Source organism: Myxocyprinus asiaticus, chromosome 16 (genome assembly GCF_019703515.2).
Source record: "Myxocyprinus asiaticus isolate MX2 ecotype Aquarium Trade chromosome 16, UBuf_Myxa_2, whole genome shotgun sequence".
NCBI lineage: Eukaryota > Metazoa > Chordata > Actinopteri > Cypriniformes > Catostomidae > Myxocyprinus > Myxocyprinus asiaticus.
The window spans coordinates 16,337,871-16,355,751 of NC_059359.1; the positions used below are offsets into that span (position 1 = coordinate 16,337,871).

At 40.8% G+C, this 17,881-nt stretch overlaps 1 protein-coding gene across 6 annotated transcripts in view; it reads left to right on the plus strand.

Moving 5' to 3' along the window:
• LOC127453601 (transcription factor HIVEP3-like) overlaps window positions 1-17,201 on the plus strand; it is a 120,916-nt gene extending 103,715 nt beyond the window's left edge. For 4 of the 6 annotated variants that reach the window (XM_051720081.1, XM_051720080.1, XM_051720076.1 and 1 more), the window contains 6 exons: window positions 4,926-9,539; window positions 9,704-9,849; window positions 12,518-12,693; window positions 13,013-13,114; window positions 13,923-14,524; window positions 15,436-17,201. In XM_051720081.1, coding sequence (XP_051576041.1) covers window positions 5,337-9,539; window positions 9,704-9,849; window positions 12,518-12,693; window positions 13,013-13,114; window positions 13,923-14,524; window positions 15,436-16,212 — 6,006 coding nt within the window. In that variant the 5' untranslated portion in view covers window positions 4,926-5,336 and the 3' untranslated portion in view covers window positions 16,213-17,201. Of the gene's footprint in view, window positions 1-4,551; window positions 4,641-4,781; window positions 4,809-4,925; window positions 9,540-9,703; window positions 9,850-12,517; window positions 12,694-13,012; window positions 13,115-13,922; window positions 14,525-15,435 lie in introns of all 6 variants that reach the window. The other 2 variants (XM_051720078.1, XM_051720077.1) reach the window with 2 other exon arrangements.
• Window positions 17,202-17,881: the final 680 nt, after the last annotated feature.

A 17,881-nucleotide genomic window follows, 5' to 3' on the forward strand; every position in this document is an offset into this window, starting at 1 on the left:
ATTTAATTTTATTGCATCCTTTTTACATGCAATGAAAGTGAATGGAGAGTGAGGCTGTGTACATACACTATATTGCCAAAAGTGTTCGCTCACCCATCCAAATAATTGAATTCAGGTGTTCCAATCACTTCCATGGCCACAGGTGTATAAAATGAAGCACCTAGGCATGCAGACTGCTTCTACAAACATTTGTGAAAGAATGGGCTGCTCTCAGGAGCTCAGTGAATTCCAGCATGGTACTGTGATAGGATGGCACCTGTGCAACAAGTCCAGTCGTGAAATTTCCTCGCTACTAAATATTCCACAGTCAACTGTCAGTGGTATTATAACAAAGTGGAAGCGATTGGGAATGACAGCAACTCAGCCACGAAGTGGTAGGTCACGTAAAATGACAGAGCGGGGTCAGCAGATGCTGAGGCGCATAGTGCGCAGAGGTCGCCAACATTCTGCAGAGTCAATCACTACAGACCTCCAAAGTTCATGTGGCCTTCAGATTAGCTCAAGAACAGTGTGTAGAGAGCTTCATGGAATGGGTTTCCATGGCCGAGCAGCTGCATCCAAGCCATATATCACCAAGTGCAATGCAAAGCGTTGGATGCAGTGGTGTAAAGCACGCCGCCACTGGACTCTAGAGCACTGGAGACACGTTCTCTGGAGTGACGAATCATGCTTCTCCAACTGGCAATCTGATGGACGAGTCTGGGTTTGGCGGTTGCCAGGAGAACGGTACTTGTCTGACTGCATTGTGCCAACTGTGAAGTTTGGTGGAGGGGGGATTATGGTGTGGGGTTGTTTTTCAGGAGCTGGGCTTGGCCCCTTAGTTCCAGTGAAAGGAACTCTGAATGCTTCAGCATACCAAGAGATTTTGGACAATTCCATGCTCCCAACTTTGTGGGAACATTTTGGGGATGGCCCCTTCCTGTTCCAACATGACTGCGCACCAGTGCACAAAGCAAGGTCCATAAAGACATGGATGAGCGAGTTTGGTGTGGAAGAACTTGACTGGCCTGCACAGAGTCCTGACCTCAACCCGATAGAGCACCTTTGGGATGAATTAGAGCGAAGACTGCGAGCCAGGTCTTCTCGTCCAACATCAGTGTCTTACCTCACAAATGCGCTTCTGGAAGAATGGTCAAAACTTCCCATAAACACACTCCTAAATCTTGTGGAAAGCCTTCCCAGAAGAGTTGAAGCTGTTATAGCTGCAAAGGGTGGGCCGACGTCATATTAAACCCTATGGATTAAGAATGGGATGTCACTTAAATTCATATGCATCTAAAGGTAGATGAGCGAATACTTTTGGCAATATAGTGTATGTCAGACAAACATCTTTGGCTACTGCATTGCATCTCATTGTTGTTCCAGTGTCTCACATTCATTATCATAGACTGTTGTAATGTAGTCTGTAACAAAAAAGTACAAAAAATGGCATAATCAAAATATAAAACCTCCTATTTTGTCATTATGTTAAGACTCGCTGGCCAACTCTGCTCTGCCTTCAGGTTACCGTAATTATTTGTGCGCACCACTTTACATCATGGCTGGCTGAACCATGTATTTGCAAACCGAGGTTGCCTTGAGTGGAGATGCAATAACCATCGCATTTTTAATATGCTATGTTAAGTTGAAAATAGTTTTGAAGACCCTTTGTTCTGTTCCATTCTTCTGTGCTTTGTCTAGCTGTTTGAAAGGAAGAACTTGCCTGGTGTGTGTGCCCTTCTCCAGAGTGTTGAGAGGATTCTCTGCCCCGCACAGAAAGACGCAGTGCCTTGTGTTGGAGCTTGTTGCTATAATAATTCAGGCTGCAAGGTACCACCGTAAAATCATGACATAATCAATCTCAAAACTAAAAATAAGGCCCCACTTTGACACATTTGTGTATAGTTAACCGAATTTCAAGATCTGTGAAAAATCACGTCACGCATGATAATTATCAGTCATAGTTTTCATCATCGATCATTGCTGTCACTTCCGAATACTTGTGCCCATTTCTAGGTAAATGATGACAGAAATTGTTTTAATTTTTGGGTGAACTACTGTATCCCTTTAACATAAACCTGGGTTATCTTGAAATGAACTGTATATCTTTGGCACTGCAATTTGGGGTAAGCATACCAAAATGTAAAGTGTTAAAATGGTGCTAACCCCCTTTCAAAATTACAGGTGTGAATTGTAGGTTAACCCAGGGTTAAAAGAGGCCGTAACCCACAGTTTCAAAAAGCATTTAATGTCAATGCATCAGGGTCTGCATGTCAATCTGAGCTTTATGATACTGCCTCTCCATCCATATGTTTAAAAGAGAGTGCCTTGCATTATCCCATTCTCCTTGAAACTTGAGTTGGTCCTTCACTTGTCCTCTAACTGGCTTTGTTCTCCCCGAGTCTCTCTGTTTTTGATATTACATAAGCCAGACAGAAAGAGAGGAGTAGTGCAAAATTAGTGTGCTGTCCATTCTTCAAGGTGCTGGCATCATTTAATGTTTTCTGCTGACTAAGTGACCAAAGTCAAACCTCCGACCCTAACACTCCCTCATCTCTCCCTCTTCTTGTCTCCTCAGTCTTGTTCTCCTCCCCTATTGCCACTGTTATTATCATAATCTCTAGAATTCCCTATTACACACATATTTAGACTTATACATATTTAGACACATATTGGTGTTGTGAGTATGTGGTGATTGCATCAAGTATACTGTATTAGTCAAAAATGTGGAAATTTTTATTATTACTATTTTTCACATTTTTGAATAATAGTCAAGACTGTAAAATAACACATATGGATTATGTAGTGTCCAAAACTTAAACAAATCAAAGCTATCTTACTATACTGTATTAGCGTCTTCAAAGTAGACACCCTTTGCCTAGATTACAGGTCAACACTCTCTGGGTATTCTCTCGAAATACTTCATGCCACCTGGGATGCTTTTGAGATAGTACTGAACTTCCCAGTTATGCAGGGGACTTGTTGGCTGCTTTTCCTTAACTATCTGGCCCAACTTTTTAAATTAAACATTTGTGAAGAAAATCATACATGGGCACAATTTATATTTATCTGCAAAACTAATTTAAAGCATTTAAGCATAAACCTGCAGATCCTAATAAATTGTGTATTAAATATAAATGTACAAGCCTCAGACTGATCAGAACCATGCCCTTGTGGTTAATGCATTGGCTCTGACACGTTTGTCCCACGCTGTAGTGAGAGATGTGAGTTCAGGTTCAGTCTGTCATTATTTGTGCTGTTTTTTTGTTTGTTTTGTTTTGTTGAATGCCTGTTTGAAAATGTCTTAATAGCAGGTCTCCCAGTCCAGTGCTTTGCACATAGACAACCATGAATAATTCACATAGCACTCTCCCCATCCGAAATACTCTTAATCGCCCTGTTTAAGAGCCACATCAATATCGTGTCAGAGATCATTAAGCTGTCTCGCACTGATCTTGGACATGTGAACAGAAATCCATTACAGAGTGATAACAACAATGTCTCTTGCCTCGAGTCTCTTGCCCCTCCACCCCTTTATAAATGACTTTCCTAGTTTATATCTGTTAGTATCAGTCTGCATGGAAATTCCAACGATCAGGCACAGTTTAATTCTATATTACACAGCATGCACCATACACTGTAATGACCCTCTGCAAATCAAAGACATTCATTATAAATTTGTGGTTCAATTCTATCATCTGAAGTAGGCAAATATATACCTATGTCATGAATAATGATGAAGGTCTTAGTGTTGTTTATCCTCAATAATTGCTTGTGGTTGATAAGAACCACTCTGTAACTAAAGCCTACCTCTGCTCTGAGAAAGCTCATTAAATTGGTGTGCATCACTCAGCCTGCAGCAGTTGTTTAGGAAAGCAAACTCAGTCAAGAATCTGCCAAGTTATTTCAAGAGGAAAGGACTGGCTTTTTTTTTTTTTTTCTTACTGCTTTTCCCTTAGTGAACACCAAGTAATGAAACCTCAGTTGCTGTAGTTTTCATGAACATAAGGGAAAAGATGAAGATACCTAACTGAAAATTATAAATAGCAGAAAACCACTGCATGCACGTACAAATTACACTATGCCTAGTATGACATGAGGCCAGTTAAATCCGGTACTTGGAACACTGAATTGTTCTCTAGAATCTCTGAGAAATCTCCCTTTCAACTTGTTCTTTTCCTTTACTCATGGAGAAACCACAGCACATTCAAAATAAACTAGAAGTGCTGCAGTTTGAGCTTAGGATCTCAACATGACTCAAATGTGGCTTAATTTGCTTGTTCAACTCCCTCTGGTGGATGACGATCATTGCACTTGCACATTACTGAACACCCATGTTAATATATTGAAGGCATAAATGTTTTGTCAGACTGTGGTTTGCCATGTTCAAGTACTGTAAATGTGATATTTTAGGAATATAGTAACTTTTACCCACAGTGTTTGTTTTGGATGCTTGGAATTCATCTAAAGGGGTGGCCCCCAGCTCTCCAAATGTCTTGACTTGGTCTCTTTTATGTAAGTTACATGTAGGCAAACTAGACAAAAATCTTTTTTTTTTTTTTTTCTCTATAGGCAGGTTTTAAACAGCTAAAGTTTAGTGTCCAGTCTCATGTAGTGTGCATGGAACAGCCTGGAAAGAGAAAACTGTAGGTCAACAAAAGGTGAAAAGAAGCAATTTCCTGTTTATTTACACTTATGTTAATTTTAAAACCATTGAATCTACACTAGCTTGTATCACTTTTGAGTTATCATGTTCTGCTATGTCCAGGCTATCAGGACCCAGAATTTATAAAATCTCAGAGTATTGTCTGAGTTTTGTTGTTTTCTAGGTTAGTATGCATTTTGTGTTTTTAACATTGAAATATTTACTTTGAGTAGCTTGTCCAACACTGCTCATAAATCATAACACCTGAACACTTTTCTTTTCTGTTTCTGTGTCTCTGCAGGCCCAGTGACAGGAGACAAGTAGGACTTGAAAAATGATTCATATGTGAGCAGAGCAAGTACCACAGAAGCATCTTGAGACGTTCTTTGTCGAGCCCCATAGCCAGGCATCAGCCCAAAAGGCACACAATGATGAATTCCAAGAAAGCCATTTGTAAACAGGAGAGGAGACACTCAGCACACAGCCAACACTCACGTATATGGCGGCTGTACACAGACACCGTTTAATTATGCCTTTTTCAGTTTAGACATCATATGTATCTGGACATTAATTATGGCACAATGCAATTATCCCCCTAAAGTGCAAGTAAAGACTATTACCTATCCGAGAAGTATTGATGCAGTGATGTTAATCGGATTGGTGCTCACAGAAGCATTCCCATTGCATCTGTGAGGCCTCCTCCCCACATTCTATGGAGGCAGAGGAAAGCTGGTCGGCTGATGGGAAACGGTCTGGTGGGCAACAGCAGCCATTGTCAGAGACTTTGTTAGGGGCACAGCTGCCTCAGTTACAGCAACAAGTTACCTTGCAATCTGTTGATGGATCACTTGGCCGACTTCAACACAGGCAGCCAAAACGCTCCGAAATGCTCCAAAGGCAGAAGCAGCAGCAACAGTCACAGGCGAGTGTGGCATCTTGGCAGCTTTCAGATATATCTGGTCCTTCAAGAGACAACTGTTCTGCCCCAAGCAATCCATCTCCCCAAGTTCATAACGTTCAGCAAACTCAATCTCTGCCCAATCTGGAAGTACAGGAAGGCCCCCCTTGTAGGAAAGAACGCAAACCCCCAAAACCAGGGAAATATGTGTGCACTTACTGTGGCCGTCCTTGTGCAAAGCCCAGTGTCCTTCAAAAACACATCCGATCCCACACAGGAGAGAGACCCTATCCTTGTGTCCCATGTGGCTTCTCCTTCAAGACCAAAAGCAACCTGTACAAACACCGCAAATCCCATGCACATCGAATAAAAGCAGGCATGGCCTCAAGTCGCGAAGAACCCAGTTTTAGTGGGCCTGAGGGCGGAACCTTGGGAGATGAGCAAGAAGAAGTTACAGAAGGAGAGAGTACAGGTTCTGAGGATGAGACTGGGCAACACCAACCATCTACCTCACAGGGCAGGCCAACTCTGAAGAAAAGTTGTAAGGTTGAATTGTCATTTACAGAGGAGGGTCCCCAAAATGAGGATTCACATGCAGTCAAGCAGAGGTTAGCAATGAGGCTAAGTGAGAGAAAGCGAGCTCCCAGTACATCTTCAGATGAAACACGATCCTCATTGGGACCTGGCAGTAAGGGCAGCACAGAATCTGGCTATTTTTCCCGTTCTGGGAGTGCAGAGCTTTCCCAAGTGAGCCCACCAAATGCCAGTGCCAAAACTTATGCTGAGATCATTCTAGGAAAGTATGGACGATTAGGACAGCAGCAAAGGATTCCACATCAACAACTGCAATTATCTTCTTCAGGTCAACAGGAAAAATCAGTCCCTTTCACTGTCCCTAAGACACAAGTCATTGAGCATATAACCAAACTAATTACTATTAATGAAGCCGTGGTGGATACAAGTGAAATAGATAGTGTCAAACCAAGACGTTCGTCACTCTCCAGAAGAAGTAGCATTGAGTCTGTCAAGTTCTCTTCACCCAAAGAACCCTGTGTTTTTGAACCAAAGGGAGATCTCCCAGGTTTTTGTGGCTCTGCTGTTTATCATATTCCTGGTAGTTTTGCAAGTGAATTGCCAGACTCATACTTAGCTGCTAGAGACACATTGGCTAGTCAATGCTCCAGTGCTGTTCTCTGTAGAAGTCAATCAGTGCCATCCTCTGCTAACACTTCAGATTCACCTTCACGCAGCTTTCGTCTCAGTCAATCTTTTGATGAGCAGCAAGTCATAGCAGCCGAAATGAGGATTGGCCCCCACCAACGAATGTTACGACGTCAACCTGCTATTGAGGTGCCAGCTGGAGTGGACATCATTATAGAGGATGCAGGCCCTTCTTCCAGATTAAAAGAGTCAGATCCCAGAAAGAAGCAAGAAAAGGAAGTTCACCTTTATGAGTGTGAACTGTGTGGGACTCGCTTGAAGAAGCAGGACACTTATGCAGCACACAGAGTTGCATGTATGAATAAAACTCCACTGGGTTCTCAGAGTGTGGAGGGCAGTGCTTTCACTGAGATGCAGCCACAAATTATGAGCTACAAGTTTAAAGCCATGGCCATGGCTGTGCGCAAGAGGAAAAAAAAAGAGGAAAGTCTTGAGGAAGACCCTCCCAGTCCAGGCCCAACAGCCGTCTCCTTCAGCACCCAGCTCCCATTAACGCTAGGCAGCACTGATAATCAGGGCACACCTGTCCTTTCACAAAGTGAGACAGAAAGGAGGGGTCCCTGGAAAGAAATTTCTGTTATCCAGCATACCAGATCCTTTGAAAAACAGGAAAGCATCTCTATGGCAAATCAGGAAACCAAGCTGGAACAAGAGCCATCACAGGAACCAAAACCAACCTCCACTTCCAGGTTAATCCGTCAACCCAAAATTCAAGTGCCCGAAATCTTGGTTACAGAGGAGCCAGATACTGAGATGGTCTCACCTCCAGCGAGCACATGCACCTCCAAAGAACCTGAGAAGGTGGAGGAATTCCAATGGCCTCAGCGCAGCCAAAGTCTGGCTCAGCTCCCTGCAGAGAAGCTACCACCAAAGAAGAAGCGTCTCCGTTTGGCCGAGGCAACCCAGTCATCGGGAGAATCTGGCTTTGAGTCAGTCTCCTTGCCACACAGCCCGAGCCAAGAGAGCAATGTTTCCCATGCCACTAGTCGTTCTGCATCCTTTGAGGAATCAGGAAGGCCAGACCCTGAGATGCAGAGTGGTACCTGGACCTCCCAAAGTTCTCACATGCTGACTGTTCCATCAAGTCCCCATCAACACCATCATTCTCACAAGGAGATGCGCCGTTCCACCTCTGAACAGGCACCTGCAAGTCCTCCACACCCTGCAAATGTTGAAGAAATAAGAAGTAAATCTTTTGACTATGGATGCCTCTCTCTAGAGCGCACCTCTGCTACTTGGAAGGAGAGGAGGAAATGTCTCTTGGTGAAGCATGCAACCCTTGGTGAACCTGATCAGGAGGAGCCATCTGCTTCACCACTTGCCAAACCTGGCATTTCAGCTGTATGCCAGTCCTACCCTGGTTGTCCTCTGCCTACAATCAGAGAGCACAGAATGGGAGGCAGGATGTCTAGGATTAGCTCTGACCATATAGGAAAGACCTTACAGCTTTTCCAATCCCCTCTTTCTCTCCCACCATCATTTTTTCCCCTACAACAAGCAAGCCCTAATTTTTGCTCCCCAAGTCAGCTCACTAGATTCTTCCCAGTCACTACTGCAATATCTGGTATCATTTCAACCCAGATGTTTCATCAAGCCTTTATTCACAGTGAGCCACCACAGCTGCATCCAAGACCGCTTGATTTTGTAGAACGACTAGCACTACCCCTTCAGCCACTCTCTGCTTTATTACCTCTACAATCAAGTGATGTTACTCAAACTGTTTGCTTTCCAATGCCAGGTGGTCTGACTATTCAGGTCCCCTCAGGGCCTCTTTTCAGGGAGTCTAGGCCAACACCTTCCTCCTTACATAGTCCAGGTCATTCACAACAGCATCTAGTCCTTCCCCACAATCCTCTTCCCATTATTGCTCCATGTCTTGAACAGCTTGCCCCAGTGGTCTCTCTTGTAGTGCCTGTGCGCTTACAGACTCACATTCCAACCTATGCTAGTGCCATGTATACAACCATCTCCCAGATTTTAGCCACAACACAACTTCCAATCTGCTGCACAGCTATGGTCATCATGGGAAAGCTGGAGGAAGACAGGCTTCAGAGATCTTACCTCAGGCTGCCCTCCCCTAGTTCCAAGAGCTATATTCCCTTGCCGCTGCCTCTGGAACGTGGAGCAGGAACTTCATCTGATGACAGCTGTTGGCAGCTTGGTGCTGGTGGAAGTAAGCGAATGCTGTCACCTGCAGGTAGCCTAGAACTCAGTTTAGAGGCCCAGCGGCATCAAAAACGGGTTAAAGAGGAGGAGGTAAAAGAAGAGGATGACAAAGAAGATGAAGATAACAAATGTGATGATAAATCTCAGGAGGAGGACCAGGGTAAAAATAAGCTAACAGTGGAGACATTGGGGAGGGAAAAAAATGCAAGAGAAGTCATAGAAACTGACAAGTTAAGCAGACAGGATTTAACACAGTCCAAAACTGAGCCCTTAAAGCAGGAGGAAATGAAAGAGGTGGGACACAGGTGTGTTTCAAGGGTAACAAGTCCAGAGAGGACCATGGATCCCTCATACCCCACTTTACATACCACAACATCAGTAAGCTGGTGCTATCTGAACTACACCAAGCCCAACCCATCTACACACAGAGATGTACACACCTCCGTCTATTCCTCGTGGAGTGTTAGTATGCATAATCCCAATCTGCCTGGCTTGTCCACAAAGATTTTACTGTCTCTGTTGCATTCCAAGCAGAAACATAGTGCTGAGACATACACTATGGCTACAGCACCATCACCAAACACTGAAAAACTGGTTTCTACAGGGAGCAAGAAGGCCAGCACCTCAGAGGTAAACATCACTGTAATTTCCCCAATTCTGTCCTATGGAAATAAGTCCAACATAAATGTATATTGAAATCTTCCATGTCATTTTAAAATGTGTTTTTTTTTTTTAGAAGTCATGTTTGTAGTTGTACTGCAGTGTTGGTGAATTAACCTCTCTTTGGAGTGTAGGTACATGCCTCCCCACCCAACACACCCATCAAAGTAAAGGATGAACAACCAACTGAAAGAGGGGAAAAATATAAAAGTACTGCTGATGACACGCCCGCCACCTCAGCGGCAAGTGAGGTGGCACGTGTTTGCATTTTTGAGGGCGGGTGAGTAAAGAACAGTAAACTGCTACTCATCCCTGTATGGGCCATTATATTTATGTAAAACATTTTCATGTCTCCATCATATATTACTTAATACATTGGATAAAATATTTAACTAATTTTTTAACTAATCATATTGGTTTCCTTTAGTTATCTATAAAAGTTTAAGCACCTGAGCTTGATCAGAGCCTAATTCTGAAAGTCTTGTATACATTTTTTAAAAGTTACAGAACTGAAAAGGTACTGCATAACAGGAATGACCTGTATACATAAGTGTACTGTCCAACGCATAAGTCTATAGTATTTTATTATATACTGTACTGTGCAAAAGTTTTAGGAACTTGTGAAAAATGTTGCATAGTGAGGATGTCTTCAAAAATAATGACATAAATAGTTTTCATTTATCACTTAATGTCATACAGATTCCAGCAAACATAAAAAAAGCTAAATCAATATTCAGTGTGACCACCTTTGCCTTTAAAACAGTACCAATTCTCCTAGGTACACCTGGACACAGTTTTTCTTGGTTGTTGGCAGATAGTATGTTCCAAGCTTCTTGGAGAATTCACCACAGTTCTTCTATCTATTTAGTTTCAATTGCTTCTGTCTCTTTATGTAATCTCAGACTGACATGATGTTCAGTGGGGGACTTTGTGGGGGCCATGACATCTGTTGCAGGGCTCCCTGTTCTTCTATTCTAATCTTTTCTATTTGCAAAAGTAATGTTTGGGAGTCTAACATTTATATTTCCTATTGACACACTAAAGTAGCAGATATAAATAACCATCTTAAGACAAATGCTTTTGTGAAACATTTTATGTGCCTAAGAGTTTTGCACAGTACTGTGCATGTATGTGTGTGTGTATATATATATATATATATATATATATATATATATATATATATATATATATATATATATATATATATATATTATATCACAGTTTGCAGTCACATTAAAGAGTCCTTATAGAGCATTTTATGCATCATTTTCCCTGCCACTAAAGTGCTTTTTTTTAAGTACTAAGTAGAGCACAGTTGCTATGCAAAGTGAGAAGATGTTTGCTATTTGCTATATGAGTGACAAAGACATGGTGGTATAGGTGAGGGTCCAAACCATTGGGGACTTTTTTATCAAGCTTGGTTCTTTTGTCTGCAAAATTCACACCTGCTTAAAGGCATGATTTTGGATGGAGTGTAGAGAGAGAGCTGATAACTTAAAAACAACAGCTCTGCAGATTTATTTTTGAAAGACTAGTGCTTATTAGTGTTGTGCCAACAACATTGCATTGAGTAGTTGAAGAGTATGAAAATATGATTTTACCTTCAATTGTCTGGAATAACTATTGAAATTTTAGCTCCACATATCATCGCAGTGAGATTTGATGTTAATTTTTTAGGGATACTAATTGTAACTCTTTTTGGGCCCACACATGTAATACATAATTTGAATACCATTTTTTGTTTAAAAAGAGAAAAATCAAAAGACAGCCGATAGATGGATAAATGTATAAAATTTAGAAAAGATAAGCAAGCTGACCTGTAAACATCAAAAGCTTTGGATTCATCTGCTTATGCAGGGCTCTCAATGTGGTTGAGTGCTTAAACTGTGGCAACAACTCGCAGCCTTCATTTTTATCCATCCTTCCTTTGTCTCTTGCTGCCTTTATTTCGCTCGTACGGTTCTTCCGCCTCGCACGCCCACGCATTTCCTAATCACATCAGTTACTTTGCGCTCTCTCTCTCTCTCTTTCTCTCTCTTCCTCTCTCTCTCTACCTCTCTCTCTCGCGCACATACTCCATGCTGTCTCCAAAACTTCTCACTGTTTTTTTGATGGCTGTGTTAACTGTTTTGACAGTATTGAACTTTGTTTAGAGAAATATGTCTTGTCGATTGAGGAAAAATGTATTCTACATATCAGGGTATACTGTAGATAGGCATAATTATTCAACTAATGATGTTTTTTTTTATTAATATTTATGATTAAAGAATTGTTGATGTATTTGTTTTATCGCAAAACTTGAGTTGGACTAATGAAATTCCTCTATCTGCTGACACCTTTTTTAAATAGTTGACATGAATGTATATTAAAATACTTGATGTCATTCTGATTGCATTTGCAATGTTCTAAATAAAGGACCGGCCTTACAGAGTGGTGTACTTGGTTCTTTGCCTAGAAACAGATGTTTAGCAAGACATTTTTTTTTTTTTTTTTCCAAACTCCCCACCCCATCCTGTTTTACACTTTTTATGAAAGTCTAGAAATAGCTTTCAAAATGCATATGCTGTCTACCCAAGCACATCCCACCCTGCTGCTATTAGGCTTAGCTGCCATATAAAACAGATGAGGATTCATACTCTAGCAGTCAATAATACAATTATACATTGATATTCTCTTCGTCTGCAGGACTCACTGCAGTGCCTCATAAGCCTGTAACAAAAAGTATCATCTGTTTGGTTTTTTAACCACAAAACCACATTCAAGCTTTTTTTTATTATTATTGCAAAATGTTTCATTATATACTGTAGTATATTTCAAGCATATTTGCATGAAGTATGTAAGTATTAATCATGCAAGTAAAAAACCTTATAAATCATTTATCTGTTTTGATTATTACCCTCTCTCTTTGTATGTCTTTCTCCCTGTCTGTCTCTCTCCGACCTGAGCAGGTATAAGTCAAATGAAGAGTATGTTTACGTGCGGGGTAGGGGAAGAGGGAAATACGTGTGTGGGGAGTGTGGGATTCGCTGCAAGAAACCAAGCATGCTAAAAAAGCACATACGCACTCATACAGATGTGCGTCCCTACGTCTGTAAGCATTGTAACTTCGCCTTCAAAACCAAAGGTAATCACATATCTCTTTCAAACTCATCCCATTTACTATTGCAGCTAGTTTCTCTATGGATCATAAGCCTAAAGGGGCATTCATACATACAGCACTTAATTGGATGTCGCCTCGCGTCACTGCTAGTTTGCATAAAAGTGAACTTTGTTGCATTGCCTGTGGTCGCTATCACACATGTTGCCAGAAATGCACAACACTCTTTGATAATAAATGACTTTCGGTTGCTTAGTCACTGTAAGTCCATTCACAAAATAGTGTCATTGTATGTTCTTCTGTATGCCCAGCTTTGAGAATGAACTATATATCTGTTTCCTTAAAGGGAACCTTACCAAACACATGAAGTCCAAGGCCCATGGTAAGAAATGCCTGGAGATGGGTGTGTCTGAATCATCTGTGGATGAGCTGGAGACTGAGGAAACAGGTAGGGTCACAGAGAAGTGGTGAAATTTATGTGTACCTGTATTTGCTTTTGTAAAATATAAATATGCGTATGATGTCTATATTTATGTGTAAATATTTTGTACATACTGAAGCATCTCTGAATTTGGGTGTGGTTTGCTGTGCTACACATACAGAGTTTGGTACTACATATATCAAATTTAAGTATTTAGTTTGTGGCTCAGTGGTTCAAATGCATTGTTATTAATAACAAACCCTTAAAACACTTTCTCTTTGGACAAAACACTCCAACTACCTGTTCTAGATCTTTTGCAGTTATGTTTTTTTTTTTTTTTTGTCTGTTCATTGGTGCCAACACAGTATCTAGTCTACCATGCAGTGTGCTTTCAGGCTTAAAAGTTGAAAGGGACTATTGAACATAGTTTGACGTATAGAGAAACAAGACTGTGACCTTCGGTTTCTTGCATTTATCGTGTTTATATATATATATATAGCCAGAACTGAAAACTGAACTGCCTTTCTCATTGTCTATCTCACTATCTCTGTCCCTTTCTCTGTTTCTACATTTCTCATCCTCAGAGCACTTAAGAGCTCCAAGGACATCTCATTCAGCCACATTTCATTCACTAGATTTTAAATGTAGCTGATTAATGAAGCACAGCCCAATTAAAACAGCACAAACACTTTATTTAAATGCTATATATAGCCTTCCAAGGGAATAATGTATGTGCAGAATATATCAGTTGATTTTGGTTTGGATTTGCATCAATTTGTTTGTAATTTTAGCTCCTTTGTTAGACGATGAATGCATATCCATTTTTGTCGAATAGGGGGCAGTGATGAGCGAGTGTGTGAATCAGAAGACCAGGAGGAGCACCGTTTCTCTGATCCTGAAGACTCTGAAGAGGATGATGATGATGAAGAACAGGACTTCTCCAATGATGAACCATCCTCAGCCTGTTCCACTGACACTCGGCAGTCCACAGATGACCTATCTGAAATTGGGCAAGGTTCACAGATGGACCCGTGTGATCCGAGAACAAAAGAGGAATACGCTTCACCTCACAGGCCTTGCCCTGTACAAGCTGCATCTCCAAGCAGTAAGAGAGCTTCGTTCTCTCGCAAGGGCTGGGATGTTTCGCCAAGGTCCTTCTCTCCGAGCAGTGAGGGCTCACCTTTAAGAAGTCTGTCTCCCAGGCTTGACTTGTCTTCACCTAGTCGTCATCTCTCTCCCTCACCAGAGAGGGGCCTTTCACCCATCAGGGCCCTCTCCCCACTCAGGCCACTTTCAACCCTGAGGCCTGTTTCCCCTGCCCAGTATAGGAGCACCAGAGCTCTCACTTCTCCTACGCCCCGTAAGCCACATCGACCACACAGCTCTCCTGCAGGGCTTTTTTGGGAGCCTTGCACTCCAGCGACAAAGGGTCAACAGGTGGGTTTCACCGACACATTACATTTTATGCCTCGAATGGCAGTATCATTATATCAGTACTTACGCTTTGTTCATACTGACTGCACACAGATCTGATTTGGTTTTCAAATACAATCTTAAGGACTGACTGTTCACACTTTGCAAGTGATGAAATCTGATGAGTTTGTTCAGGCAGTGTTGTCAGTATGCATTGTATATATACAACCGTTGCTATAAAACGTGCATACAACTTGCAATTGCGTAGTTTTACATTATATTTGACCCAAATCATTACCAAAGGACAAAGATTAGGATGGGGTTTGTAAATGTTATATCATCCTCTTGTGGTCTCCCAATGCTGTTAGGCCAGATTATTAAACAGAGGCCAACTGAGTGAGTTGGAAAGCATGCAAAATAGGCTTCTAATTAAAATTGTGGAAAATTTTCATATATCGATAAAATAACATCCCGATCAATATATCAATATATGAGGAAAATTACAAGCCCGATATATCAATATGTGAGGAAAATTAGGTGATACAGTTAGCTATATAAGGAAAGTTAGATGATATAGTTAGTTAAATTAGGAAAGTTATGTGATAGAATTTATATAGATATAGATAGACAATATCATGACATACATGTTGCAACATGTTCATATGGCAAAAAACTACTTGAAATCTGATCTGAACATTAAGACAAATAATTTAATTAGATTTCAAACCACAATTTTGGTTTTGAATGTGGTCAGGATGGGGTTTGTAAACTTTTGTTTAAATTTTTTTTTTTTTTTTTGTCATGTCATTTTTTGATGTTCAGACTACAAAAAACGAAACATATCAGATATGCAAAAAAATCGGATTTTTGCTTCTTGCCTGCACAAAGCCTTAGGTCCTACAAGTTTTAGTCCAATACCATGTCTCCCCCTACAGGACAAGCCTGATACTCAACAAACTCCACAGGAGCGTATGCCCCCAGATCCTTGCCTGGTTTCCTCATCCCTCCGCTTCTCCCCTAATGAGCCTTTCTCTCTCACCCCTTTTACACCACGAACAGTGGACCGCATGTTTAGCCACCTTCCTTTACACTCCCAGGATCAAGCCCGCATGCTATATCACATGATTCCTATAGGGGGCATACAAATGGTGCAGCTCAGACCCAGATCTCGGCCCAAACTGGAACGACAGTCATCCTCTACCACCTCTCCCACCTCTCCCAAAGACGACTCTCATTTCTCTCTCGCCAGGAGGGATTTCCCATGGATATCGCTCTCGGAAACAAGTCCGCAAAGAACTCTGGTGGACAGCAGGACGCAAAGCCAAGATGAAGGAACTAGCCAGTCTGACTTGTCTTGTCCTAGTACAAGCTCAACATTAGCCAAACCTCCCCCTCTATGGAAGGGTATAGTGGAGCAACAGACTGCAAAAGTCAGAAAGCAATATGGAGGCTCTAGCTCTGCCACTAAGAGTCGCACCTTTGGTCACGAAACACCTAGAAAGGATGCAGAAAGCGATAAAGAAGCTGAGAGGATATTTACGGTTTCACAAGGGGAAGGAGCAAGTTCCTCACATGAAACTAGACAGCTACATGAGACAGAAAAGCCTATAGTGGCACCACTCAGGGGACGTGAATCTTCTTCAGAAGGAAGTTCAGGACCGCAATCTAGCAGTGCTCCTCAGAGCCACGAAGGTGATCCAGACAGCACTTAAAAGCCTCTTGTGCACAATGGTGAAATGCTTTCTACTTCTAATACTACTATTTGTTTTCTTTTGTTTTGTAATGCGCTTATTTTTTATATTAAAATTTTCAATACTTTTGGTAACTTGGTAAATGTTTGTTCTGCAATATTCAAGATTGTAATATGATGCACTTTTTTTTCTTGAAAAACAAAACAAAACGATATTTATGTAAATCAATTATATCTGTCCCTCCTGTTTCTTTATTGACATTGCAATCTTAATATATCTATTTGAATATATATATGTACAAAAATACTTGCCATAAAAAAAACATTAAGTATGGGTATGAATACATTTCTAAATGACCAAGGTGAAGACTTAAATCAAGAGTAATTCCAATATTTTGTCTCTCGTCCAGTATTGCGCAACTTATAGTTATGTGTGCCTTTTTCTGTCCAGATTTACTGCTTGAAGTGTCAACAAAGATGAAAGGCTGTGAATTATTTTTATGAATACATTTTTTTGTGTGTGTGATTCAAATGAGCTGGTGTTTGCAGAATCGGGAGGTGATTACACTTTAGGATTTTCTTTGTACGTCAGGGTAAATGAGACAGGCGTTGGCGTTGAAAAAGACATGAGATGAAGGCTTGGCATAGAGCCTTGCAGGGAAATTGCACTGAAGTCATGTTTTTTTATAATAAAAGTGAAATGATTAGATAAATTGCCTCTGTACAGATAGAAAGTCTATGGTCCATATTTATTGACAGTGAAAATATGAAAATGCCTATGTTTTGTTTACTTTGGTTTTCAAAGGGGTTTCTGTTGTCATTTTTTATTCTTTACATTATTTGTTAATAGTTACTTTTTTAGTTATCATCTCAAGACTTGAAAAAAAGAAACTGGACAGGCTCTTGGTGAAGTTGGTCGAGGGTCTGGATGGTTCAAATGCCCTCCAAAATTTGTCACAGAAATGTATAATTTCTGAACCAATAAAGGTACACCAGGAATTACTAAACTTGCTTATGATTGATGTCCAGTGATTTATGACCAGCAGATGGTGCAGTTGGTTCATTCACACAACCTCTCTCTCTCTCTCTCTCTCTCTCTCTCTCTCTCTCAATTCAATTTTAATGTACTTTATTAGCATGATTGTGTTTACATACGATACGGCCAAAGCATTAATACACAAAACAGATAATTACAAGACAAAACATAATAATAAAACAGTAACAAATAACAATAAAAATATAATTAAAATAAGGTGCCAGGTAATGAATAAAATAAAATAAAAAACTATAATAACAATAAACACTATACAATATAAAATAAAATAAGCATTTAACAAGACATTATGAACATAAAAAAAATAAAAAATACTGTGAATGAAGTTCATTAAGGTAGTAATTGGTTTCTTAGGGTGTACACTTAAAAAAGGAATTTAGCTGCAACTGATACATGATTGTCCTCCTCCAGTAACACCTGCATTTGATCTGTTTCTGCTGAGCTGGAAAACTGTGGTTGGAGAGTTTGTCGAAGTATTTCTCTCTCACCTCTCTCACAGTGAAGGACAAAGTGTGTCGCTGTCTTAACCTTACCAGTGCCACAATGAGCACAGACTCATTCTTCCTTTGGAAGCCATGTTTGTCTGTGTCTGCCTTTTTCTATGGCCAGACTGTGAACACTGAGCCTGTATTGGCGA